The 27682-nt window shown below is 44.4% G+C and overlaps 2 protein-coding genes and 2 non-coding genes across 4 annotated transcripts; 3 read left to right on the top strand and 1 right to left on the bottom strand.

Moving 5' to 3' along the window:
* The first annotated feature begins 807 nt into the window (after positions 1-807).
* LOC541668 (60S ribosomal protein L30) lies at positions 808-3851 on the top strand. Its single transcript, NM_001111421.1, has 5 exons — positions 808-909; positions 1093-1198; positions 2910-3011; positions 3395-3463; positions 3556-3851. The coding sequence occupies exons 1-5, from the start codon at positions 889-891 to the stop codon at positions 3594-3596; spliced, it is 339 nt and encodes a 112-aa protein (NP_001104891.1). The 5' UTR covers positions 808-888; the 3' UTR covers positions 3597-3851.
* Positions 1615-1707, top strand: LOC111590098 (small nucleolar RNA Z103). Its single transcript, XR_004852370.1, has one exon. It is a non-coding gene; the product is annotated as a small nucleolar RNA Z103 (small nucleolar RNA).
* On the top strand, positions 2195-2290 carry LOC111590097 (small nucleolar RNA Z103). The gene has a single exon (XR_004852369.1). It is a non-coding gene; the product is annotated as a small nucleolar RNA Z103 (small nucleolar RNA).
* Positions 3852-5128: 1277 nt separating the features above from the next.
* On the bottom strand, positions 5129-27682 carry LOC103634658 (glutathione S-transferase T2-like). Its single transcript, XM_023300830.1, has 5 exons — positions 27608-27682; positions 20779-20793; positions 13733-13736; positions 5829-6124; positions 5129-5734 (listed from the first exon to the last, which is right to left on the bottom strand). Exons 1-5 carry the CDS (start codon positions 27680-27682, stop codon positions 5180-5182), a joined length of 945 nt encoding a protein of 314 aa, XP_023156598.1. The 3' UTR covers positions 5129-5179.

The following is a 27682-nucleotide window of genomic DNA, read 5'->3' on the forward strand; positions in this document are numbered from 1 at the left end:
ATCTGAGAGTCTCTCCTCCCTCTTCCGACTGCTTGTAACCCCTACTACGAGTTTGATTATCAATGATGTTAGTAGCACAAGCCACCAACAATTGAAAGTATAGGCGTTCTGCTCGAACTAATATAAATGTTACGCCCTCTGTGTATACTCTCGAGAGCCCGGAACGCGCATAATAAATTTACTTGTCGGATATCCCGGCGATGTTGTATGTTATCGTTGAGAACTCTCTTCCGGTCTATGAGTGATATATTTTGTGTGATCTGATTGCATGATAGTGCCATTTAATGTTGAATGTTGTTGAACTTTGATAAAATTATGTTGAGCTCGATGATTTTGTCAATGTTGGACACAAAGATGATATGCTATTTTAATATTTTTCATTATTGATGACATATGTGCTTTATTATTTTGTATTTGATACCTACTTTTATGATTAAAATGATTATATCTATTAGAATTTTGGTGGGTATAAATATCTGCTACCCATGGTGAGCATGAGTATGAAGACATGGTGAACATGAATATGGAGTAATTTTATACTGGACAATAGATATAGCCGAGGTATATTTTTTCTCGCGGGCTATCCCCCGACACGTGATGTGAATCCACGCCGGCTGTCCATTATCCCTACTGACTTTTTTCATCCAAGAGCCCTATGAGGCCATATTCTGCAGCCCGATAAAAAAATTCCAGTAATATAAGCCCGTTTTATAAAGCCCACAGTAGCCCATTTTGTAAAGCCCATAGCGGCTCCCAAATCTCTATATAACCGGCAAATCCTAACGCTCCCAACCCTTCCACCACGCAGTCACTCCCGGGCCGCCGCCGCCGCCGCCTCCGCGAAAAACCCTAGCAGGCTTCGCCGCTATCACTCCAAGGGGCGCGACCATGGTGGCCACAAAGAAGACGGTAACGACCCCTAACTCCACGCTCTCTCCCTGTGGAGTTTACGTTTTCCCACACTTTCGTCTATCTGTCTCCTTTTTTTCTCACGGAAAATGAGATTCTGCTGCATTGCGCTGGGCCACGTATCTGGGCTTCGGTTCTAGGCTCTAACACTGCGTTGTTGGTGTGGTGGTTGTGTTTGTGCAGAAGAAATCCACGGACAACATCAATAACAAGCTGCAGCTTGTTATGAAGAGTGGCAAGTACACTCTCGGCTACAAGACCGTCCTCAGGACTCTCAGGAACTCTAAGTGTAAGTCATTTCTTTCAAGCAATAATGTTTGCGGTAGGGCCTTTCGAAGCATGTGAATTCATGCACATTTGGTAAGTCGCAGTTTAATTCTTTGGCAAGACGCATTTTGCATATCATGGTCATTGACCACCTTGTATTGATGTTCTGTCAATTAGCTTCCATGTTGTTGATTTTGACTTGCCATTGCCCATTACACAAACACTCGTATGTTCCCATTTCAACTTAAGTGAACCTTTTTACATGTCAATATGGGAATACGTTTTTGAGAGAAGGAGAATAGGGTATTAAATTCATGGTCTCAGCCATGACAACCTCATGGTTACATGGATGCCCACCAAATTATTCTCTGGACAACGTATTTTCGGACACTTCCTCTGAAAGTTGTATTTTCTCTATATAATTAAATATTATGTATGTGGGGTATGATGATTCTTTCCCCAGTTGATCGCAAGTGAACATTCTGTTCTCTATAATTCTCTTTGGAGAATCAAGCCAGAACTCTGATTCTCCACAGTTCATCCATTTTTCAACTTTGTTATTTTACCCCTCCATTTTTTGAAAATGAAGCTACCATTTGCCCCTATCAACGACGTTAGTGAAAAATCAAAATTAGTGATTAAACAATAAAAAAATGTGCAAAGAAAAGGTTGAAAGGTCTGAACCTCCCTCCTTTCTATTCTGTATGGGCTCAACCCCAACAGGGGTAAAATCCCAATTATATAATATAACAAGGGGTAAATTCACAATAAATTGCATGACTATTTTTTACTTTTTGTATCAGATTTAACACTGTTAACTACATGTAACGGTGCATGGGTATGACAACCCTTTGTTTTCGAAAGGAAGGGGTAAAATCACAATTGCAAGAGCAGTCACAAATGCCCCTATATTTTTTCTGTCTGACTGACAGTGAACCAAAAATAGTCTGTTTTATTTTGTCCTCAAGATTGGTTATTTGTTTGGTTGTCTTAATTTCATAATTGTATTGCATGTTTAGAGGATATGATGACCCTTTCCCCAGATGATCGACAATGAACATACTGAGCGCTATAATTTCTCATTTGAGAAAGTCAAGCCAAAACTCTGATCCTCCGAGTATTTTGTTTAGATTCGTTTTCTATTATTTGGAATTCTGCAGTAATACTGTGATGTAATCTCTTAGCTTGTAGCTAATGTTGGATGTTCACTGCTCATTTCCTTTGAAATAATGATGCATTCTTAGTAGTTTTTTCAAAGGTGTGATTGCTCTTCAAGTCTAGCGTTGAAAACTGATTACCAATGGATTGACTGAGATAGCCATTGTGTATGAGTCAACGCCATAACTATTCTTTCCATGCCATGCTTACATACATTACCTGTGCATGACATCACAGGTGATTAGCATAAAATGGGGACACCTCTTCTAACTTATATAATTCTTGCAGTTTAGCTTTAATTTTCTTCAATATAGAATAAATGTCTTTAATGTACTATTTTCTATTATTTTTCCTAACTGATCTTCTAGGTGGTGTCACTTTACCCAGCTCTTCTGTGTTGTATAATTCCTTTGGCATTCCTGCTTCTTTCTGAAATTTTGAAGTGTGAGGAGATTACTTTCTTTTTTCGACAGAAATCATCACAATGCAGTTTGCCTATTTCCTGTTTTTCTACTTATTAATTGTCAATCTGTTGCAACATGCCTGTAATATATCGTATTTCTATTGATTTACAGCGAAGCTAGTGATCATCGCTAACAACTGCCCGCCCCTTCGTAAGTCTGAAATTGAGTACTATGCTATGCTGGCCAAGGTCACTGTCCACCACTTCCATGGAAGTAAGTTTGCATCACTGATTCGTTTTGCTGCATGATAGTTCATTTATTATTATTGCTATGATCTAGTCCTCTGTTGATTGTGATCTGCATGATATTGTATCGGTTAGATCCTGGGTAACGTTTAATGTAATTGTCTAGCGTTGATATTGTATCGGTTAGATCCTGGGTAACGTTTAATGTAATTGTCTAGCGTCTAGTGAATTGCCGAGAAGCGAACTCAATTCACATTTCCTGTTATTGTTACCAGTCTTTGCTTAAGGAATCAGAGTAACCAAAGATGTGCATGTCACTTCCTATATAGTGATTTGATATAGGATTGTGGATTTCACTTTGTCTATGACACTGTTCTGAATGTAGTCATGATTTGTTGTTTGGTTTTCTAGACAATGTCGACCTTGGAACTGCCTGTGGTAAATACTTTCGGGTCTGCTGCCTCAGCATTATTGATCCTGGTAACTTGAACACTGTCATTTTTCAGAGCATACACCTAGTCTGTTGCATGCATTCCGCAAGGTTTATAATTCTTGTTATGGTGTGGTTGCAGGTGATTCTGATATCATCAAGACTACACCGGGTGAGCAGTAAAGAAGCCCCTGCAGTAGGGGGATCTTACTGCATTTGTTCTTCTGTCTTGTTAAACAGCATTTACCTGCTAGTAAACTGAGTTATTCGGAACATTGTCTTGAATTGAATTTTTGCTCCGGTGTTTTGACACTTAAATAGAGCTTTAGCTTATACCGTTGTTCAGGTCGCAGCTGTATGTTGTCACTATCAAACCGTCAAACGAATGCTCCACCAGTGGAGGTATCTCCTATAATAAGGATTCATTGTTTGTAGTAATTGTATGATATCTCGGGTACGATCCTCTTGCACGCATGAATCAATCCACAGATCATGGTATTATTTATTCAATTCAAAGATGCTGCAAATTGAAAGATATAGGAGATCGTGGCTAAATAGGGAACAGATTGCTTTCTCGCCGGCATCTGCTAGAGCTGGGAGCAAAGCTCGGCGCAGGACCTATGCACATCGGTAGGAAAGATAGGGTCTGGTCGATTTAATTTTTAATTTTAACGACATAGAACAATAGGCATGCTCCCTCTTTGTGTCATCTTCCTCTTCTCCAAGAGTATCTTCGGTAGCTCTCAAACTCTTCCAATCTTATTTTAGGAAAACTAGGGAAAAAACATGTCCAATAGCGACCTATTTAGAGCAACTCCAACAGCGTAGCTATAATTCCTAGCTAATTTTAGAGTTTTGGAGATGACTTTATAAAATATAGAACTTCCTGAAGTGTGGGTAACCAACAGACTCTCTAAATTTAGGCTCAGTGGTAGGCTGCTAATTGATCCTGCAACCAACCCAACCCCCGCTGATCCCTACAACGAACCCAACTTTCTAAACACGATCCACTGCTAATTCAATGTTTCGATATAACATCCTATTCCGGCTGAAGTTTTTTTTTTAAAAAAACTGCAACTCCTACAGAAAAGCATCGGCATAACATCCTTTTCCCAGAAATTGCAGACATCTGCATTCACTGATACAAGGTTCTCATTTTGGTCTAGTTGTTCAGTAACAGCTTTGGCAGCATATGCATGAATTGGATCGACTACATTTTGAAATCCAAAGGATTGCCTCCCTGCAACAATAAGAAAACAAAGAAGGAAAAAAGTTCAGAGCAAGGTACAGTTCAATCTTTCCAACTTTAGAAATGAGATGGCAATGAGGAATAAGAGCATATAAGTGTATTGGGCCACATATGCACTTCAATCATGCAAGCAGAGAGATTTGTCTGGCAAAAATCCACTTCAATCTGCACATAAGTGTTCTGGTCCACATATGCCTTCCAGTTCCAAAATCCGCTTTGGTTCAAAAAACTGTCTAGTCTTGAAAAATTACCAACAAATAATATGAGCAATTTCCACCAGCATCTCACCAATGTAGGATTCATCCCTGTTGATTCGATTGGCATGGGACAGATTAGGTATAATACTAGTTAAATATGAAGTATTGAGAGCTATAAAAAAGATAGATAAGTCTCTAAATATATTATTGATTCAGCACCATATTCTCCCAGGCGACACAAATAATATAACGATGGGAAGGAAACAATGACAAGAATCTAGAAAAATTATCAGGGACACTATAACTATAACTAGACAACTCTAGACATTCAGACGTCTTGCAAGAATCTCGTTCTGACGATCTTCATAATATTGTTGTTGCTTGTAGTTCATGTTGCTCAGGTCCAAATCAATAATTCTATCCTCTTCTAACTGTCTTTGGAACGCAAATTTTTCTTTCTCCAATTTGAGCCTTTCTTCCTGTAGAGCAAAGGCTTTGTTGCACCTCTCCTCTTTCTTCAATTCTTTCTGAATGTCAGATTCTTTCTTCTTTGCAATTAGATAGTCTACTGCTTCCATGGTCGAACATTGCCGGAGTTTCTGTTTCTCCTTCTTCTTACCGTCGGGTCTTCCTGACGGTTCTTCATGATCAACACCTCCCAAAGGGGCATCTATGGCAATAGCAGCAGCAACTGATGCTGGAGAAGAATTTGTCGTTGTCTTCTGTTTCTTATTGCTTGATTTTTTTGCACTTCCAATTTCCTTCCGTCTATCCATCCACTTTGGCTTGTCCTTCAAGATTTTCCAGCAATGCAGGAATGAAAATTTCCTTTCCTTCGGATCTTCGGCCTTGAACATTGCACATGCATTTGCGATCTACAAATATCAAACCAAAATAAACATGAATATAAAGTTATCTCAGCTTTTCATACAGAACAAATACTTATAATGTTCAAAGTTAAATAAAAACCTTGTCATCAATTGACCACCCACTGTGGTTCCTAGCCTCAATCCTAGACAGACATCCACAAAACAGATTAACATCATGTTGTATACTAGACCAACGATTCATTAAAGATCCTTCAGAACGATTTGAGTCGAACATCTTGTTTGCATTGAAATAATCATGTATCCTTGTCCACAGTGTGCCATGTCTTTGATCAACTCCTTGAATAGGATCCATGCCCACATTTAGCCAAGCTGACACAAGAAGAATGTCTTCATCATCTCTAAAATTTTTGCTTCTACCCTGACAACTCTTGGCTGCTTGAGAGCACCTAGAGGGGGGGGGGGTGAATAGGTGATCCTGTAAAACTTAAACTTATAGCCACAAAAATCTTGGTTAATCGTTAGCACAATAACTGCCAAGTGGCTAGAGAGGAGTCAAAACACAATAACCACAAGAAATCAATCACAGAGATGACACGGTGGTTATCCCGTGGTTCGGCCAAGTACAAAACTTGCCTACTCCACGTTGTGGCGTCCCAACGGACGAGAGTTGCACTCAACTCCTCTCAAGTGATCCAATGATCAACTTGAATACCACTGTGTTCTTCTTTACTTTGATCTTTTCCCGTTTGCGAGGAATCTCCACAACTTGGAGTCTCTCGCCCTTACAATTGAATTTCACAAAGAAACACGGAGTAAGGGAGGGAAGCAACCCACACAAAACCACAGCGAAATGCGCACACACACGGCCAAGAAACGAGCTCAAAAGACTATCTCAAAGTTCACACTAGAACGAGCTCGAATCACTGAGAATGACAAACGAATGCGCAAAGATTGAGTGTGGATGATCAAGAATGCTCTAAGGTTGCTTGGTGTACTCCTCCATGCGCCTAGGGGTCCCTTTTATAGCCCCAAGGCAGCTAGGAGCCGTTGAGAGCAAATCTGGAAGGCCATCCTTGCCTTCTGTCGTCGGGCGCACCGGACAGTCCGGTGCACACCGGACACTGTCCGGTGCCCGATTTCTTTCCTTAACAGGCGCAGCCGACCGTTGCCGACCGTTGCAGATCTGGCGCACCGGACAGTCCGGTGCCTCCTTCCGACCGTTGGCCAGACCACGTGTTGCGCGCAGATTCCGCGGCCGACCGTTGGCTCTACCGACCGTTGGCTCACCGGACAGTCCGGTGCACACCGGACAGTCCGGTGAATTTTAGCCGTACGCCGTCGGCAAATTCCCGAGAGCGGCGTCTTCCGGTCGAGACAGCCTGGCGCACCGGACACTGTCCGGTGCACCACCGGACAGTCCGGTGCCCCAGACCGAAACAGCCTGTTGGCTGTACACAGCCAACATTCTCCTTTTCTTCTTCTCTCTGTTTCTAACACTTAGACAAATATATTAGTACTCAAAACCAATGTACTAAGGCTTAGAAACATACCTTTACTTGTGATTTGCACTTTGTTCATCTGTGGGCATAGATTCACATTTAAGCACTTGTGTTGGCACTCAATCACCAAAATATTTAGAAATGGCCCAAAGGCACATTTCCCTTTCAATCTCCCCCTTTTTGGTGATTTATGCCAACACAACATAAAGCAACTAGAACAAGTGCAAAATCACTTCAAATAGAACTCAAATCTATTTTGATTCATTTTTGGCATATATGGATCATCCTTTGCCACCACTTGGTTTGTTTTTGCAAATCAAACTCAAATCTCTATCTCTAAGTCAAACACACATGTTGAAGCATAAAGAGTCATTTCAAAAGAGATTGATCAAAGATTTCAAAAACTCCCCCTTTTTCCCATAATTACTACTTTTCCCCACAAGTAGCCAACTTTTGACGAAAGAGACAATGCAAGAGTTTTGAATAAACCAAAAGCTCTATTCTACTATTTTCAAAATCTCTCAAGTGGTAGCTGATCCATTTTTCACTTTTCACTTTGGCCTTTATTTTCTCCCCCTTTGGCATCAAGCACCAAAACGGGATCAATCTTGGCCCTTTAACCCCATTGCTTTACCAAAATCTTCAATAAGAGCAACTGGCAATAAGAGTTCATGAGATGAACTTGGAATAAGTTACCCTCTCATCGGAGTGCAGTGGAAGTCTTTCATGGTCCAAGTCCACCTTTTCCCTTTCAATTTTCCTTCGAGACTAAATCAAGCAACTCAAGCATATGGTTAGTCTCAAAGGGTCAAGTTGTAACATAACTCCCCCTAAATATGTGCATCACTTACACAAGGACTTGTGAGGTCCAGGGAATGTTTGTACAACTTGAGCACCACAATAAGCAACAAAATGCAGAATGAACATGATCATAGGCATAAACACATGTATGCTACAATTCAATCCAAGTTCCGCGAATCTAAGACATTTAGCTCACTACGCAGCCTGCAAAAGGTCTTCTCATCTAGAGGCTTGGTAAAGATATCGGCTAGCTGGTTCTCGGTGCTAACATGAAACACTTCGATATCCCCCTTTTGCTGGTGGTCTCTCAAAAAGTGATGCCGGATGTCAATGTGCTTTGTGCGGCTGTGCTCAACAGGATTTTCCGCCATACGGATAGCACTCTCATTATCACATAGGAGTGGGACTTTGCTCAGATTGTAGCCAAAGTCCCTTAGGGTTTGCCTCATCCAAAGTAGTTGCGCGCAACACTGTCCTGCGGCAACATACTCGGCCTCAGCGGTGGATAGGGCAACGGAAGTTTGTTTCTTAGAGTTCCATGACACCAGGGACCTTCCTAAGAATTGGCACGTCCCCGATGTACTCTTCCTATCGACCTTACATCCAGCATAGTCGGAATCTGAGTATCCAACTAAGTCAAAGGTAGACCCCTTTGGATACCAGAGCCCGAAGCAAGGCGTAGCAACCAAATATCTAAGAATTCGCTTCACAGCCACTAAGTGACACTCCTTAGGATCGGATTGAAATCTAGCACACATGCATACGCTAAGCATAATATCCGGTCTACTAGCACATAAGTAAAGTAAAGACCCTATCATTGACCTGTATGCTTTTTGATCAACAGACTTACCTCCTTTGTTGAGGTCGGTGTGTCCGTCGGTTCCCATCGGAGTCTTTGCAGGCTTGGCGTCCTTCATCCCAAACCGCTTTAGCAAGTCTTGCGTGTACTTCGTTTGGGAGATGAAGGTGCCGTCCTTGAGTTGCTTCACTTGGAACCCAAGGAAGTAGTTCAACTCGCCCATCATTGACATCTCGAATTTCTGCGTCATTACCCTGCTAAACTCTTCACAAGACTTTTGATTAGTAGAACCAAATATTATGTCATCGACATAAATTTGGCACACAAATAAATCACCATCATATGTCTTTGTAAAAAGAGTTGGATCGGCTTTCCCAACCTTGAAAGCATTAACAATTAGAAAGTCTCTAAGGCATTCATACCATGCTCTTGGGGCTTGCTTAAGTCCATAGAGCGCCTTAGAGAGCTTACACACGTGGTCGGGGTACCGTTCATCCTCGAAGCCAGGGGGTTGCTCTACGTACACCTCCTCCTTGATTGGCCCGTTGAGGAAGGCGCTCTTCACATCCATTTGGTACAACCTGAAAGAATGGTGAGCGGCATATGCTAGCAAGATACGAATTGATTCTAGCCTAGCCACAGGAGCAAATGTCTCCTCAAAGTCCAAACCTGCGACTTGGGCATAACCTTTTGCCACAAGTCGAGCCTTGTTCCTCGTCACCACCCCGTGCTCGTCCTGTTTGTTGCGAAACACCCACTTGGTTCCCACAACATTTTGCTTGGGACGAGGCACCAGCGTCCAAACTTCATTGCGCTTGAAGTTGTTAAGTTCCTCCTGCATGGCCAACACCCAATCCGGATCTAGCAAGGCCTCCTCTACCCTGAAAGGCTCAATAGAAGAGACAAAGGAGTAATGTTCACAAAAATTAACTAATCGAGACCGAGTAGTTACTCCCTTGCTAATGACACCCAGAATTTGGTCGACGGGATGATCCCTTTGTATCATCGCTCGAACTTGGGTTGGAGGTGCCGGTTCCGCTTCTTCCTCCATCACATGATCATCTTGTGCTCCCCCTTGATCACACGCCTCCTGTTGATGAACTTGTTCATCGTCTTGAGTTGGGGGATGCACCATAGTTGAGGAAGAAGGTTGATCTCGTTTATCTTGTTCCTGTGGCCGAACTTCTCCAATCGCCATGGTTCGTATAGCGGCCGTCGGAACATCTTCTTCATCGGTTAGTAGCTCATACGACGTCTTCTTTAGGAGGCGATGAAGGTAGACCCTGTTGATGGCGTGGCAAGCCGTGTTCACGGCTTCCGTCCAAAAGCACTCGGGGGTCTTGAACTCTCCTAGCATCGTCCTCACCATATCGATGAGCGTCCTGTTCTTCCTCTCTACCACGCCATTTTGCTGTGGTGTGTAGGGAGCGGAGAACTCGTGCTTGATCCCTTCCTCCTCAAGGAACTCCTCCACTTGAAGGTTCTTGAACTCGGACCCGTTGTCGCTCCTTATCTTCTTCACCTTGAGCTCAAACTCATTTTGAGCTCTCCTGAGGAAGCGCTTGAGGGTCCCTTGGGTTTCAGACTTATCCTGCAAAAAGAACACCCAAGTGAAGCGGGAAAAGTCATCAACAATAACTAGACCATACTTACTCCCTCCTATGCTCAGATAGGCGACGGGTCCGAAGAGGTCCATATGCAGCAGCTCCAGCGGTCTTGAAGTGGTCATCACATTCTTGCTGTGATGCGCTCCTCCCACTTGTTTACCTGCTTGACAAGCTGCACAAGGTCTATCTTTTTCGAATTGAACGTTAGTCAAACCTATCACGTGTTCTCCCTTTAGAAGCTTGTGAAGGTTCTTCATCCCCACATGTGCTAAGCGGCGATGCCACAGCCAACCCATGCTAGTCTTAGCTATTAAGCATGCATCTAGACCAGCCTCTTCTTTTGCAAAATCAACTAAATAAACTTTGCCGTCTAATACACCCTTAAAATCTAGTGAACCATCGCTTCTTCTAAAGACAGACACATCTACATTTGTAAATAGACAGTTATACCCCATGTTGCATAATTGACTAACAGATAGCAAATTATAACCAAGAGACTCTACTAAAAACACATTAGAGATAGAGTGCTCATTAGAAATTGCAATTTTACCTAACCCTTTTACCTTGCCTTGATTCCCATCACCGAATATGATTGAATCTTGGGAATCCTTATTCTTGACGTAGGAGGTGAACATTTTCTTCTCCCCCGTCATATGGTTTGTGCATCCGCTGTCGATAATCCAGCTTGAACCCCCGGATGCATAAACCTGCAAGGCAAATTTAGGCTTGGGACTTAGGTACCCAACTCTTGTTGGGTCCTATAAGGTTAGTCACAATTTCCTTAGGGACCCAAATGCAAGTTTTATCATCCTTGCATTTTGCCCCTAACTTCCTAGCAATTACCTTTCTATTCTTTCTACAAATTGCAAAGGAAGCATTCAAAGCATGATATATTGTAGAAGGCTCATTAACTTTCCTAGGAATATTAACAACATTTCTCCTAGGCATATTATGAACAACATCCCTTCTACCAACATTTCTATCATGCACATATGAAGAACTAGAAGCAAACATAGCGTGAGAAAAATCATCGTACGTATTAAAACTCCTATAAGCATTTCTAGTTTGTCTCCTATCATGATACAAAAAGGCATGGTTCTTTTTAGCACTAGTTGCCATAGGGGCCTTCCCTTTCTCCTTAGCGGAAATGGGAGCCTTATGGCTTGTTAAGTTCTTGGCTTCCCTCTTGAAGCCAAGTCCATCCTTAATTGAGGGGTGTCTACCGATCGTGTAGGCATCCCTTGCAAATTTTAGTTTATCAAATTCATTCTTGCTAGTCTTAAGTTGGGCATTAAGACTAGCCAATTCCTCAGTTAATTTAGAAATTGAAACTAAATGATCACTACAAGCATCAACATCGAAATCTTTACACCTAGTGCAAATCTTAACATGTTCTACACAAGAATTAGATTTACTAGCTACTTCTAGTTTAGCATTTAAGTCATCATTAACACTCTTTAAAGTAGCAATGGTTTCATGACAAGAAGATAGTTCACTAGAAAGCACTTCATTTCTTTTAACTTCTAAAGCATGAGATCTTTGAGCTTCTACAAATTTATCATGCTCTTCATACAATAAATCCTCTTGTTTCTCTAAGAGTTTATCCTTCTCATTCAAGGCATCAATCAATTCATTGATTTTATCAGTCTTATTTCTATCCAATCCCTTGAACAAGCTAGAGTAATCTATTTCCTCATCGCTAGACTCATCATCACTAGAAGAAGCATAAGTGGAATCTCGAGTACTTACCTTCTTCTCTCTTGCCATGAGACAAGTGTGATGCTCGTTGGGGAAGAGAGATGACTTGTTGAAGGCGGTGGCGGCGAGTCCTTCATTGTCGGAGTCGGAGGAGGAGCAATCCGAATCCCACTCCTTTCCGATATGTGCCTCGCCCTTGGCCTTCTTGTAATGCTTCTTCTTTTCCCTCTTGTCCCCTTTTTCCTGGTCACTTTCATTATCGGGACAGTTAGCAATGAAATGACCGATCTTACCACATTTGAAGCATGAGCGCTTCTCCTTTGTCTTGGTCTTGCTTGGCTGTCCCTTGCGACCTTTAAGCGCCGTCTTGAAGCGCTTAATGATGAGGGCCATCTCCTCATTATTTAGCCCGGCCGCCTCAACTTGCGCCACCTTGCTTGGTAGCGCCTCCTTGCTCCTTGTTGCCTTGAGAGCAATGGGTTGAGGCTCATGAATAGGACCGTTCAACGCGTCGTCCACGTATCTTGCCTCCTTGATCATCATTCGCCCGCTTACGAACTTCCCAAGAACTTCTTCGGGCGACATTTTGGTGTACCTGGGATTCTCACGAACATTATTCACCAAATGAGGATCAAGAACGGTAAAGGACCTTAACATTAGGCGGACGACGTCGTGGTCCGTCCATCGCGTGCTTCCATAGCTCCTTATCTTGTTGACAAGGGTTTTGAGCCGGTTGTATGTTTGGGTTGGCTCCTCCCCCCTTATCATAGCAAATCTTCCAAGTTCGCCCTCCACCAACTCCATCTTGGTGAGCATGGTGACGTCGTTGCCCTCGTGAGAGATCTTGAGGGTGTCCCATATCTGCTTGGCATTGTCCAAGCCGCTCACCTTATTGTATTCTTCCCTGCACAAAGATGCTAAAAGAACAGTAGTAGCTTGTGCATTTCTATGGATTTGTTCATTTATAAGCATAGGACTATCCGAGCTATCAAATTTCATTCCATTCTCTACAATCTCCCATATGCTTGGATGAAGAGAGAATAAGTGACTACGCATTTTGTGACTCCAAAATCCGTAGTCCTCCCCATCGAAGTGTGGAGGTTTGCCAAGAGGAATGGAAAGCAAATGCGAATTCGAATTATGTGGAATACGAGAATAGTCAAATGAAAAGTTCGAATTGACCGTCTTCCTGTAGTCGTTGTCGTCGTCCTTTTGGGAAGAGTAAGATTCATCGCTGTCGTAGTAAACAATCTCCTTGATGCGCCTTGTCTTCTTCTTCTTCCCATCTTTTCGTCTATGACCCGAGCCCGAGTCGTTGGACTTGTCATCCTTTGGCTCGTTGACGAAGGACTCCTTCTCCTTATCGTTGATCACGATTCCCTTCCCCTTAGGATCCATCTCTTCGGGCGGTTAGTCCCTTTCTTGAAGAGAACGGCTCTGATACCAATTGAGAGCACCTAGAGGGGGGGGGGTGAATAGGTGATCCTGTAAAACTTAAACTTATAGCCACAAAAATCTTGGTTAATCGTTAGCACAATAACTGCCAAGTGGCTAGAGAGGAGTCAAAACACAATAACCACAAGAAATCAATCACAGAGATGACACGGTGGTTATCCCGTGGTTCGGCCAAGTACAAAACTTGCCTACTCCACGTTGTGGCGTCCCAACGGACGAGAGTTGCACTCAACTCCTCTCAAGTGATCCAATGATCAACTTGAATACCACGGTGTTCTTCTTTACTTTGATCTTTTCCTGTTTGCGAGGAATCTCCACAACTTGGAGTCTCTCGCCCTTACAATTGAATTTCACAAAGAAACACGGAGTAAGGGAGGGAAGCAACCCACACAAAACCACAGCGAAATGCGCACACACACGGCCAAGAAACGAGCTCAAAAGACTATCTCAAAGTTCACACTAGAACGAGCTCGAATCACTGAGAATGACAAACGAATGCGCAAAGATTGAGTGTGGATGATCAAGAATGCTCTAAGGTTGCTTGGTGTACTCCTCCATGCGCCTAGGGGTCCCTTTTATAGCCCCAAGGCAGCTAGGAGCCGTTGAGAGCAAATCTGGAAGGCCATCCTTGCCTTCTGTCGTCGGGCGCACCGGACAGTCCGGTGCACACCGGACACTGTCCGGTGCCCGATTTCTTTCCTTAACAGGCGCAGCCGACCGTTGCCGATGAAAGGATCACGATGCCCAAGAGGGGGGGTGAATTGGGCTTTTCTAAAAATCAACACTAATTAAAACCTAAGCAAGAGCTAAACAAGAGCCCAACTTCACCCCAACAACTAGCACTAAGAAAATAATACTAGAAATGTAACAAGGCTAAGACAATGCTTCAAATACTTGCTAAACAAATACACAAAGTAAATAGCTTGAATTAAGTGCGGAATGTAAAGCAAAGTTTAGAAGACTCCTCCAATTTTTCCCGAGGTATCGAAGAGTCGGCACTCTCCACTAGTCCTCGTTGGAGCACCCGCGCAAGGGTATCGCTCCCCCTTGGTCCTCGCAAGAACCAAGTGCTCACTACGAGATGATCCTTTGCCACTCCGGCGCGGTGGATCCCTCGAGACCGCTTACAAACTTGAGTCGGGTCACCAACAAGATCTTCACGGTGATCACCGAGCTCCCAACGCCACCAAGCCGTCTAGGTGATGCCGATCACCAAGAGTAACAAGCCATAGACTTTCGCTTGACCAAGAGAAGTCTAATGCAAGTGGTGTGTGCTCTAGGTGGCTCTCACTAGCTCTAATGAGGAACAAGCGCGGATTATGATTCACTAATCTCCTCACTAAGCTTTTGGTGCTTGCAATACTCTACCAAGGTGCTGGAATAAATGTGGAGTGCAAGACATTGAATATGGTGGGTGGAAGGGGTATAAATAGCTCTCACCCACCAACTAGCCGTTACAGGAAACTTGCTGCGCGATGGCGCACCGGACAGTCCGGTGCGCCACCGGTGCGCCAACGGTGCGCCAACGGTTACTTCCAACGGCTAGTTCTGACAGCTAGCCGTTGGACTTATGGCGCACCGGACAATGAACAGTTCACTGTCCGGTGCACACCGGACAGTCCGGTGCGATGTCCGGTGTGCCACTAAAATTCATTTCCGAAGGCTGCGTTCTCGGGTTTCTGTGACTTGGAGAGTCCCTGCCGTGGACCAGCCTGGCCCACCTGGCAGAGGGTGCACCGGACAGTCCGGTGCACACCGGACAGTCCGGTGCCCCAAAGCCAGAAACCCTAAGTCTTGTTTTTCAGCTGATTTTCAAATCGGTTTTCGCTCTAACTTGTGTGTGAGTTCTAGAGTGACACCTAGCACTGTGTATGAGTGTGATTGTGCACCAACACTACACTAGAACTCTCTTGGTCAAACTACTCATCGACAACCCCTCTTTATAGTACGGCTAAAAGAGAATAAAAGACCTAACTAAATCGCGAGTGTCCACATCTCCTTGACACTCGGACTCCGTAGACCTTCACCTTTTGTTCCGTTGTTTTAGCCGTCGCTTCGAGTTCTTATCTCCGGGATTGCTTTCACATTGTAGTGCTTTTACCTGTCATGCGACCTAACTTACCATTTGTCTCTGCAAAACACACGTTAGTCACATATAATATTACGTTGTCATTAATCACTAAAACCAACCAGGGGCCTAGATGCTTTCAATCTCCCCCTTTTTGGTGATTGATGACAACCCTACAAGTTTTGTGAGAGTAGTTTGTTTTGAAAATTCTGTCAATAGAAAGAATGGTTAGTTATACTCAGTAATTTTTGACAGAAGGAATGTGTACCATAATAATAAGAGTGAGCGCATACACATCATAAGATTCTTGTTCATATAAAAGAGAAAGTAAATTAATGAAACAAGAGCTAGAAGACTGGTGATATGATATAAGGTGAAAACGTAATACACACAGTCAACCATAAGCAACGAGAGTATATGACGAGTTTGTGAGCCAACAACATCAAGCTAGTACAGAGAGTAGCAGGCACATATATTACACCAAAATGACTCTGACTCTCTACTAACTCTCTAACTCCCCCTAGCTCTCACAACTCATATCTCTCCCCCTTTGGCGTCAAACACCAAAAGGGACCTGAACCTAAACACCTGAAGCAGGAGGAGGAGGCGGGGGCGCATCCGGTCGAGGTCGAGGTAGCAGAGCAAACGCCGACGGAGGGTCAGAGTCAGTCTCGGATCCAGGATCTGCGGTAGAAGCTGGAGCTGGTACTGACTCGGACGCAGGCAGCGCTGCAGGAGCTACCGGAACAGAAGCGGTCACAGATACTGCCACAGCGGTAGTGGTAACAGCAGATGCTGGAGGCACGAGCGGCTGCGGGCAGACAGAGCTGAGAACCGGAGAAGTGAACGCCAAGGTGACCGGCCGGAGCGGAGAGGTAACAGCAGGGGGTGCAGACAAGATCGAAGGCACCACTGGAGCGTGAAGCGAAGAAGGCGGAGCAGACTGAACCGGAGGTGCTGAGATACCAGAATGCTGAAGCATGAGGGCCATGAATGCCCTATTCTCGGCCCTATCCTGAATAAGCTGCTGCTGAAGTGCATCCTGCCTGTCCTGCATGCTCTGAAACATCGAGAGCATCCTGTCGGATAAACGGGCCTGCTCGGCTGCCAGGAGAGCCTGCTGCTGGGTGAGAGTTTGCTGCTGCTGGGTAAGAGTCTGCTGCTGCTGGGTGAGAGTCTGAAGAATCGTAGCAAGGGCAGGGTCCAAAGCTGGAGGAGGAGCAGGGGCAGCACGGGAACTCCCAGCCTCATGATCATGTGAGCGTGGAGGCATAGGAGGCGGAAGAGGAACCCCAAAATCATCATCATCATCATCATCAGCAGCAGCTGCACCCTGGGTGTCAAACTGTCGAAGTGTGCATCCTCGGCCTGAGTGTCAAACACAGGAGCATAAGCTGGCACTGGAATCTCGGGAGCAGGACGGTAAGATCCAAACACAAGGCGTGAGGCCTCAAGGGTGCTCTGAAAACGAGGTGGCTGGATCAGCTGCGCAAATATGTGGCATAAGTAGTGAGCATAGGGTAGCTGCCGCCGAGCACGAATCCCATCCAGAACAGTGTCCTCAATCTCACAGATCAGAAAGTCAACAACATCAAACTCAGAGTGGGATACCAGGGCACCAAGGAGCCATAGATGAATATGAGTAGTAGCCTCCCTGTATCCCATCCGAGGCAGGAGAGTCCGTCTGATAAGCTCATATAAGTACTTTGCTGCTGTGGTGAAATCTGCGGGAGAACGTCGCGACCCATCTGTGAAGGGCGGGCGGAACAGAGCCGCGACGTGAGCTGTCCCTGGAGCCACACCGCCGTGAGGGCGACGTGGAGGATCTGAAGTGCCGTAGCAGAGACTGTGCAGGCGAGTCGTCGACTCAGGGAAGCCAAATAGCTGTCGGATCTGATCGGCAGTGATTGTGACATCCTCGCGCTCAAAGCGGAACCTCATCCAATGATGATCCGGGTCAATCCAAACAGAGGCATAGAAGACGCGGACCCACTCCTCAACATATCTGCCGCTGATAGTCAGAAAGGACAGAAGCCCTGGCAAATAGGTGAGATGTGCCTCAGACTCAGCACCGGCTGCTAGCAAGAAGGCTGGAAGATCCAATAGGCGGTGCACACGCAGCGCAATCTGAGCAGACAACTGAGCCCTGAAGAAAGACTCCTGAATCCGCGTGCTGAAAAGAACTCCTGCTGCTGGGTCTCTCTGAGCTGGCAGCCAAGACTCCACGGGTACGTACCTGAACCGACGTACCCGGGCTGCAGTGGCACGCTGAAGATCAAACAGACGAGGATCCGAAACCAGTGGACGGACCTCAGTCTCGTCACGCTCCCGGAAGCGAGGAGGGGGTACAGGTGGAGCAGAAGCGGGAGCGGGAGCAGGGGTAGCAGTGGAAGCTGGCGTGGAACTGGTAGTGGGTATGGCGGTGGAGGTGGATGGAGCAATAGGGGTGACTGGGGCAGGCAGAGTGGGTGGCGGAGTGGAAGCGGAGGTGTGAGTGGAGGAGCGAGACCGGGAGGCGAGACGACGAGCACGGAAAGCAATCTGATCTGAAGGAACATCCGGCTGATCTCCAAGTGCTGCCTGTGCAGCGGCTGCTGCTGCTGCTGCTGCACGAGCCTCTCTGTCCGAACGCCGCTTCTTGCGGCCTTCCTGCTGCTCCAAAAAGACAGTCTTCCCCTTCACCTGCCTGAAGGGGCGACGAGGGTCCTCGTCATCGCCACCCCCTGATGCCGACGCATTCTTCGTGCGCGGCATCCTGAACTAAAGTCTGCAAATGAGATAGAGAAACTAAGCACAGAGCAAAAGTGACCGATAGATTTAGCAAAGAGTGAGATGTCTACCTGGAAAGCGCACACTGGAGGTGACGATCCAGGCAGAACGGAAGACGGCACACGGTCACACAAGGTCACTGAAATGACAGAAGAGGTGAGCACGTATTAGTCACATAGTCATAAGCATATGAAATGTGAATAAATACATACACAAAGAGATATGGCACGAGATGGGACGATCGATAAGTCAAAAGCCGTGAAAACGACGTTTGACGGACAAATAGAGACATAGGATGATTGGAATTCAAATTGAGGCACAAAACGATATGGGATTGAGCCGATACTTCACGAATAGGTTTATATAGGTCAATATGAGTGAAGTGTGTGCTTGGTTTGAATTTAGGCGAAGAAATAGGGTTTTGGGCACTCGGCTCGGAAACGATCGTGCAAAACGAGAATTTTGGTTAAATTTAAGCCTGGGATCTCGGATTGGCGTGAAATTTGGCAAGTAGATTACTGGAAGTGTGGTGAAGGTGCCTGAAAAATTTGGGTTCAATTGGAGCAAGTTTGGCTGGTTTGGGCATTTCACCGAGCACGTGGTGTGCGGGGATCTAGGGTTTTAGGAATATGGCCATTTGAGGTGGGAATGCCCTCCCGAAGGAGCTAAGAGTTTGCAAGGATACATAATGGAGGTAGAGCAAAGCATTTCACCAGCAGGATTCACAAAATTTCACACAAATTAGAAGATTTGTAAAAGGGTGGTGATTACTGCCTCACAGACAGAGAAGAGAGAAAGAGAGAGGGAGAACAGGGGACTGCTCACCTAGGGGGAGCAAAAGAGGTGCGCAGGTCGCCGGAGATGGAGGCCGCCGGAGATGGAGGCCGCCGGAGTGAAGAGGTCGACGGCGGGCGCTGGAAACCGCCAGAGAGCTTGAGGACGCGGGTGCTGGCAGAGAAATGAGACAGAGCCCCTGGCTCGGTCGGGCTGGGGGCGATTTTTTAAAACGCGAGATGGGCACACCGGACAGTCTACAGTGGCTGTCCGGTGCACACCGGACAGCGCACAGTAGATGTCCGGTGAACCACCGGACAGCGCACAGGAAAAGAGGAACTTCGCGCGCGGCTGCCGGTGCACCGGACATTGCACAGTGCAGTGTCCGGTGCACACCGGACTGTCCGGTGAGCCCAGACAGAGGGGAGTTTGGGAATTTTTGAATTTTTCTATAACTCCTAACCAAACCAAATCCCAACTTATAATCACACAAAATAACACTTGTTGGGACAGGTATTGGCATCCTCATATACTTTTCAAAATATTTTGCCATAGGCTAGATAATTTTTAGAGAAAATAGGCAAATGGTGAAATTTGCATTTGGGCTTGCACTAGGGGTTTTCAAGAGTGATTTGAGTTTTGAATACTCCCCCTAAGTGCAGTACCTCATGCATATTTCAAGAACCAATAATTGCATGAGAGTAAGAATTTAAGTGCTAAAAGCTTAAAACTAAGACTTGTCAAGTTTGACCCGAGTTAAGCTTTTTCACTCGCTTTATTGGCGGTTATCTCAACTAGGTTAGACAAGCCCTAGATGCAATACAAGGAATTTAAATATGCAATGCAAGTGACAACACCATTTGACATTTCACATAAAATTTCTGAGATCAAGAATATTTAGTTCATTCCTCAACATGCAAAAGCGGGTCTTATCAAGAGGCTTAGTGAAAATATCCGCTAATTGATCTTCCGATCTCACTCCTTCTAAAACAATATCTCCTTTAGCAACATGATCTCTAAGGAAGTGATGACGGATATCAATGTGCTTGGTGCGAGAGTGTTGTACAGGATTATTAGCAATTTTAACCGCACTCTCATTATCACACAACAAAGGTACTTTTTCTAGAACTACGCCATAGTCTAGAAGAGTTTGTTTCATATATAAAATCTGTGTGCAACAAGCACCTGCGGCAATGTATTCCGCTTCGGCAGTTGACAAGGCAACACTATTTTGCTTTTTGGATGTCCATGAAACTAGTGATCTACCAAGCAGATGGCATCCCCCAGAAGTACTTTTCCTATCAATTTTGCAACCGGCATAATCCGAATCGGAATAGCCAATTAAATCAAAAGTAGCTCCTTTGGGATACCACAGACCAACGCTTGTGGTGTGCTTGAGATACCTAAGAATTCTCTTAACAGCGCGAAGATGAGCTTTCTTAGGATTAGATTGAAATCTAGCACACATGCAGACACTAAACATGATATCGGGCCTAGATGCGGTAAGGTATAATAAACTACCAATCATAGAACGGTAGAGAGTTTGATTAACCGGGTTACCTCCCTCATCTAAGTCGAGATGTCCATTTGTAGGCATGGGGGTCTTGATTGGTTTGCACTTCTCCATGTTGAATCTTTTCAACAAGTCTTTGGTATACTTCTCTTGAGAGAGAAAGTTACCATCTTTCATTTGCTTGACTTGAAAGCCGAGGAAGTATGTTAGCTCACCAATCATTGACATCTCGAACTCCTTCGACATCAACTCACCAAATTCCTTGCAATGACAGTCATTTGTCGAGCCAAAGATTATATCATCAACATATACTTGACAAATGAAAATATCACCGTTATGTTTCTTGGTGAAGAGAGTTGTGTCGACGGTCCCGATTTTGAAGCCCTTTTCGATGAGGAAGTCGCGAAGACGCTCATACCAAGCCCTTGGAGCTTGCTTTAGCCCATATAGCGCCTTGGACAACCTGTAAGCATGGTTAGGATATCTAGGGTCTTCAAATCCAGGCGGTTGCTCAACATATACAAGTTCATTTATGAAGCCATTTAAAAATGCACTTTTTACATCCATTTGATAAAGTTTTATATCATAACATGATGCATATGCAAGTAGGATACGGATGGCTTCCAGTCGAGCAACCGGTGCAAAGGTCTCTCCAAAATCTAAGCCTTCAACTTGAGAGAATCCTTTTGCGACAAGTCTTGCCTTGTTTCTTACAATCACACCTTGATCATCCTGTTTGTTTCTGAACACCCACTTTGTTCCAATGATTCTTGCATCTTGTGGGGGCTTCTCCAGGGTCCAAACTTCGTTACGGGTGAAGTTGTTAAGTTCTTCATGCATGGCATTCACCCAGTCCGGATCCTGTAGCGCCTCATCTATACAAGTAGGCTCAACACAAGAAACAAAAGAGTGATGTTCAATAAAATTAGCATGTTTATGTGATCGAGTAATAACCCCTTGTGAAGGACTCCCAATGATTTGGTTTTGAGGATGAGCTTGAAGTAGTGATGAGTTTCTCCTGTCAACCACTTGGGAAGAAGATCCTGGAGCATCAACATCTTCAGCTTGTACCCTTGCTTGTTCATGAGAGACAAATGTATCTTCATTTGCATGCCTCTCATCTTTTTCATCATCTTGTGGTATATTTGATGAAGAAGGCCTGTCAATGACTTGCACCTCTTCTTCATCTTCTTTTGGTTTGATAGCTCCAATAGGCATGTTCTTCATTGCTTCCCTAAGTGGCTCATCACCTACATCATCAAGATTTTCAAGTGCTCCTTGGGAGCCATTAGTCTCATCAAATTCCACATCATATGTTTCTTCTACCACGCCAGTGGCATGGTTGAATACTCGATATGCTTTGGACTTTAATGAATAACCCAAAAGAAAACCAATATCACAACGTCTTTGAAACTTCCCTAGATGATGGCGTTTTTTGTAGATGTAGCATTTGCACCCAAACACCCGGAAGAAAGAGACGTCTGGCTTTTTCCCATTTAGCAGTTCATAAGGAGTCTTCGCAAGTAGCCGGTGAGGAAATAGCCTGTTTGATGCATAGCAAGCAGTGTTGACAGCTTCAGCCCAAAACCTCTCCGGTGTGTTATACTCATCAATCATTGTTCTTGCAAGAGTGATCAAGGTCCTATTTTTCCTTTCAACAACTCCATTTTGTTGAGGTGTATATGTGGCAGATACTTCATGCTTGATCCCAATTTCATCACAGTACTCATGAATGTTGGTGTTGTCAAATTCTTTGCCATTGTCACTTCTGATCTTCTTAATCTTGCAATCAAATTCATTTTGTGCTTTCTTGGCAAACTTCTTGAATATAGATGCAACTTCAGATTTGTCATGGAGAAAGAACACCCAAGTGTATCTTGAGAAGTCATCAACAATCACTAGACAGTAGAGGTTGCCACCGGCACTGACATAATTTGTAGGTCCAAATAAATCCATATGAAGTAGTTCCAGTGGCCTTGATGTTGACATGAAAGCTTTAGTGGGATGTGTATTAGCAACTTGCTTTCCAGCTTGACATGCACTGCATGGCTTGTCTTTTTCAAACACCACATCCTTTAATCCTCTAACCATATCTTTCTTTAATACCTTCTTGAGTGTGCTCATTCCAACATGTGCAAGCCTCCTATGCCAAAGCCATCCAAGAGAAGCTTTGGTGAAGAGGCAAGTTCTTAAGTCTGCATCTTCTGAAGTGAAATCCACTAAGTAGAGGTTGTTGTATCTAAATCCCTTGAATACCATTGATTCATCATCCATTTTTGTTACAATAACCTCTGATGGAGTGAATAAGCATTGAAGTCCAAGATCACAGAGTTGTCCCACTGATAATAAATTGAAGCTTAAAGGTGCAACTAAGAGAACATTTGATATTGATAAGTCATTTGAGATTGCCACCTTGCCAAGTCCTTGTACTTTTCCTTTTGAGTTGTCTCCAAATGTGATTTTATCTTGACCATCAACATTCTCATCTAATGAGGTGAACATCCGTGGGTTGCCTGTCATATGTTGTGTGCATCCACTGTCAATAACCCAATGGCTCCCACCGGTCTTGTAGTTCACCTACATTCACAGACAATTCAAGCTTGAGTTTTGAGAGCCCTATATTGCATAGGACCAGTGACTCTCTCAATTAAGGACTTTGCCACCCAGATTTGTCTAGGTCTACTCTTATTTGGTGGACCTAGGAATGTAACCTTAATCTTTCCATTTGCAACCTTTCTTAGAACATAGTGAGCATTGAAAGCAAATGGTCTTGAGTGCTTAGGCAAGGGAGTTGGTGGTTTAGCTTTGCAGTTGTGGGCAAAATGACCTTCATTTCCACATTCAAAGCATTTGATAGGCTTGTGAGTCTGCTTTGGCTTGTATTGAGTGATAGCTTTCTTTTGCACAAAAGCATTGTATCCAATACCACTCTTGTTATTTTTCATAACAGTGTTCATAAGCAGCTCATTTTGGATGTATTGACCCTTGTTGAACTTTTGCACACTTGTTGCAAGATGTTCATTTTCACTTTTTAGTTTCTTGACCTCATTCTTAAGCCTTTGATTATCCACTGCCAACTCATTGTTGAAGTCATTGTTCTCAATAGCAACTTTTCCTCTAGTAGTTGCATCAGTCAAATAATTCTTCAATTTTTGGTTGTCTAAAGTCAGGACTTCAACTTTTTCAGTCAGTTCAGCATGTAGACTAGTTTGCTCTTCTTGAATCAAATCATCACATGAGGTTGCTACATCAAGCTTAACAACAGGGTTAATAGCCTCATGTGTTTTGCAAGATAAAAGTTCATTTTCAACAAGAAGATTGTCATGATCAAATTTAATTTGAGTATAGTCTTCTTTGATCTTAACTAGTCTATTTTGCAACTCCCTATTAGCTTCATTTAATTTGTCATATTTTTCCTTAGCATCTTTTAGGGAGATTGTGAGCTCATTTACAGTTGATGACATAGTTTTATTTTCTTCTTTTATTTCATCACTAGCCTTTATAACTATGTCATACTTGGCATTTAAAGATTCATTTTCATTTTTTAACCTATCACATTTAGCTTTTGACTTTCTAATGATTTGAGTATATTCTTTAAGTAAGTCAGCTAACTCATCATATGAAGGTGAAGCAAATTCTTCATCACTATCACTATCACTATCATCATCAATATCATTTTGTACCTTTCGTTCACCCTTAGCCATAAGGCATAGGTGAGAAGTGGATGATGGCGATGGTGGTGGTGAAGAGAAGTCCCCGGCGATGGCCGCAACTTTTTCATCATCCTCTTCTTCACTTGAAGAAGATCCGCTTGATGATTCGACGTCGGTGAGCCAGTCACCAACAATATAGGCCTTTCCATTCTTCTTCTTGTGGAACCTCTTTTGCTTCCCATCCTTCCTCTTGAAGAATTTCTTTTCCTTCTTTTCATCATCGCTGTCATCTTCTTTCTTGCCCTTGAACTTGTTCTTCTTGGGCTTGTTGCATTGATGAGCAAGATGACCAAGCTCACCACAGTTGTAGCAGTCCATCTCAGAAATGGGCTTTCTTTTGTTGGAAAAGAACTTCTTCTTCCTTGAATCAAATTTGATGCCTTCTCTATTTAGCTTCTTCAACATCTTGGTGGTCTTCCTTACCATCAAGGCAATGTTTGCATCAAGGTCATCATCACTTGAGGATTCTTCCTCAACTTGTATTTTTGCTTTTCCTTTTCTTTCATGATTTGCTTTGAGAGCCAAATCCTTTCTTTTGGAAGATGATTCTTCTTTGTCGTTGATGTGCATGTACATTTCATGGGCATTGATCTTTCCCAAAATTTGTGTAGGTGTGGTAACCGAAAGATCCATTTGATGTAGCACAGTGACAATGTGTCCATATTTGTCTATTGGGAGGACACTGAGAATCTTCCTCACAACATCCGGTTGTGAGATTTGAGTAAGCCCTAATCCATTGACTTCCTCTACAAGAATATTAAGTCGTGAGTACATAGCATTTGCATTTTCATTAGTAAGCATTTCAAAGGAATTTAACTTTCGCATGGCTATGTGGTATCTTTCCTCACGTTCACTTCTAGTTCCTTCGTGTAAAGCACAAATGTCCATCCACAAATCATGAGCATTTTTATGATTCCTTACTCTATTGAACACATCTTTGCAAAGGCCTCTAAAAAGGGTGTTTTTGGCCTTCGCATTCCATTTCTCATAATTGAACTCATCTCCTACAAGATTTGTGGCATCTCTAGGTTCGGGGAACCCTTGTGTGGCGGCTTTATAGACACCGATGTCTATAGCCTCTAAGTATGCTTCCATACGAATTTTCCAATAAGGAAAATCGTCACCATCAAAAACGGGAGGAGGTCCATCCCCACCGGACATCGTAACTCTAGCGGTTAAGCTAATCTATGAGCAACAAGGCTCTGATACCAATTGAAAGGATCACGATGCCCAAGAGGGGGGGTGAATTGGGCTTTTCTAAAAATCAACACTAATTAAAACCTAAGCAAGAGCTAAACAAGAGCCCAACTTCACCCCAACAACTAGCACTAAGAAAATAATACTAGAAATGTAACAAGGCTAAGACAATGCTTCAAATACTTGCTAAACAAATACACAAAGTAAATAGCTTGAATTAAGTGCGGAATGTAAAGCAAAGTTTAGAAGACTCCTCCAATTTTTCCCGAGGTATCGAAGAGTCGGCACTCTCCACTAGTCCTCGTTGGAGCACCCGCGCAAGGGTATCGCTCCCCCTTGGTCCTCGCAAGAACCAAGTGCTCACTACGAGATGATCCTTTGCCACTCCGGCGCGGTGGATCCCTCGAGACCGCTTACAAACTTGAGTCGGGTCACCAACAAGATCTTCACGGTGATCACCGAGCTCCCAACGCCACCAAGCCGTCTAGGTGATGCCGATCACCAAGAGTAACAAGCCATAGACTTTCGCTTGACCAAGAGAAGTCTAATGCAAGTGGTGTGTGCTCTAGGTGGCTCTCACTAGCTCTAATGAGGAACAAGCGCGGATTATGATTCACTAATCTCCTCACTAAGCTTTTGGTGCTTGCAATACTCTACCAAGGTGCTGGAATAAATGTGGAGTGCAAGACATTGAATATGGTGGGTGGAAGGGGTATAAATAGCTCTCACCCACCAACTAGCCGTTACAGGAAACTTGCTGCGCGATGGCGCACCGGACAGTCCGGTGCGCCACCGGTGCGCCAACGGTGCGCCAACGGTTACTTCCAACGGCTAGTTCTGACAGCTAGCCGTTGGACTTATGGCGCACCGGACAATGAACAGTTCACTGTCCGGTGCACACCGGACAGTCCGGTGCGATGTCCGGTGTGCCACTAAAATTCATTTCCGAAGGCTGCGCTCTCGGGTTTCTGTGACTTGGAGAGTCCCTGCCGTGGACCAGCCTGGCCCACCTGGCAGAGGGTGCACCGGACAGTCCGGTGCACACCGGACAGTCCGGTGCCCCAAAGCCAGAAACCCTAAGTCTTGTTTTTCAGCTGATTTTCAAATCGGTTTTCGCTCTAACTTGTGTGTGAGTTCTAGAGTGACACCTAGCACTGTGTATGAGTGTGATTGTGCACCAACACTACACTAGAACTCTCTTGGTCAAACTACTCATCGACAACCCCTCTTTATAGTACGGCTAAAAGAGAATAAAAGACCTAACTAAATCGCGAGTGTCCACATCTCCTTGACACTCGGACTCCGTAGACCTTCACCTTTTGTTCCGTTGTTTTAGCCGTCGCTTCGAGTTCTTATCTCCGGGATTGCTTTCACATTGTAGTGCTTTTACCTGTCATGCGACCTAACTTACCATTTGTCTCTGCAAAACACACGTTAGTCACATATAATATTACGTTGTCATTAATCACTAAAACCAACCAGGGGCCTAGATGCTTTCAGCCGACCGTTGCAGATCTGGCGCACCGGACAGTCCGGTGCACACCGGACAGTCCGGTGCCTCCTTCCGACCGTTGGCCAGACCACGTGTCGCGCGCAGATTCCGCGGCCGACCGTTGGCTCTGCCGACCGTTGGCTCACCGGACAGTCCGGTGCACACCGGACAGTCCGGTGAATTTTAGCCGTACGCCGTCGGCAAATTCCCGAGAGCGGCGTCTTCCGGTCGAGACAGCCTGGCGCACCGGACACTGTCCGGTGCACCACCGGACAGTCCGGTGCCCCAGACCGAAACAGCCTGTTGGCTGTACACAGCCAACATTCTCCTTTTCTTCTTCTCTCTGTTTCTAACACTTAGACAAATATATTAGTACTCAAAACCAATGTACTAAGGCTTAGAAACATACCTTTACTTGTGATTTGCACTTTGTTCATCCGTGGGCATAGATTCACATTTAAGCACTTGTGTTGGCACTCAATCACCAAAATATTTAGAAATGGCCCAAAGGCACATTTCCCTTTCACTGCTGCTCTTGCATCACTAGGAGGTGCTTGAGATTCTTGAACACCATTGACTAGGAGATTAGTGTAATACCCAGAATCCAT

Source organism: Zea mays, chromosome 8, assembly GCF_902167145.1.
Source record: "Zea mays cultivar B73 chromosome 8, Zm-B73-REFERENCE-NAM-5.0, whole genome shotgun sequence".
NCBI classification, from domain to species: domain Eukaryota; kingdom Viridiplantae; phylum Streptophyta; class Magnoliopsida; order Poales; family Poaceae; genus Zea; species Zea mays.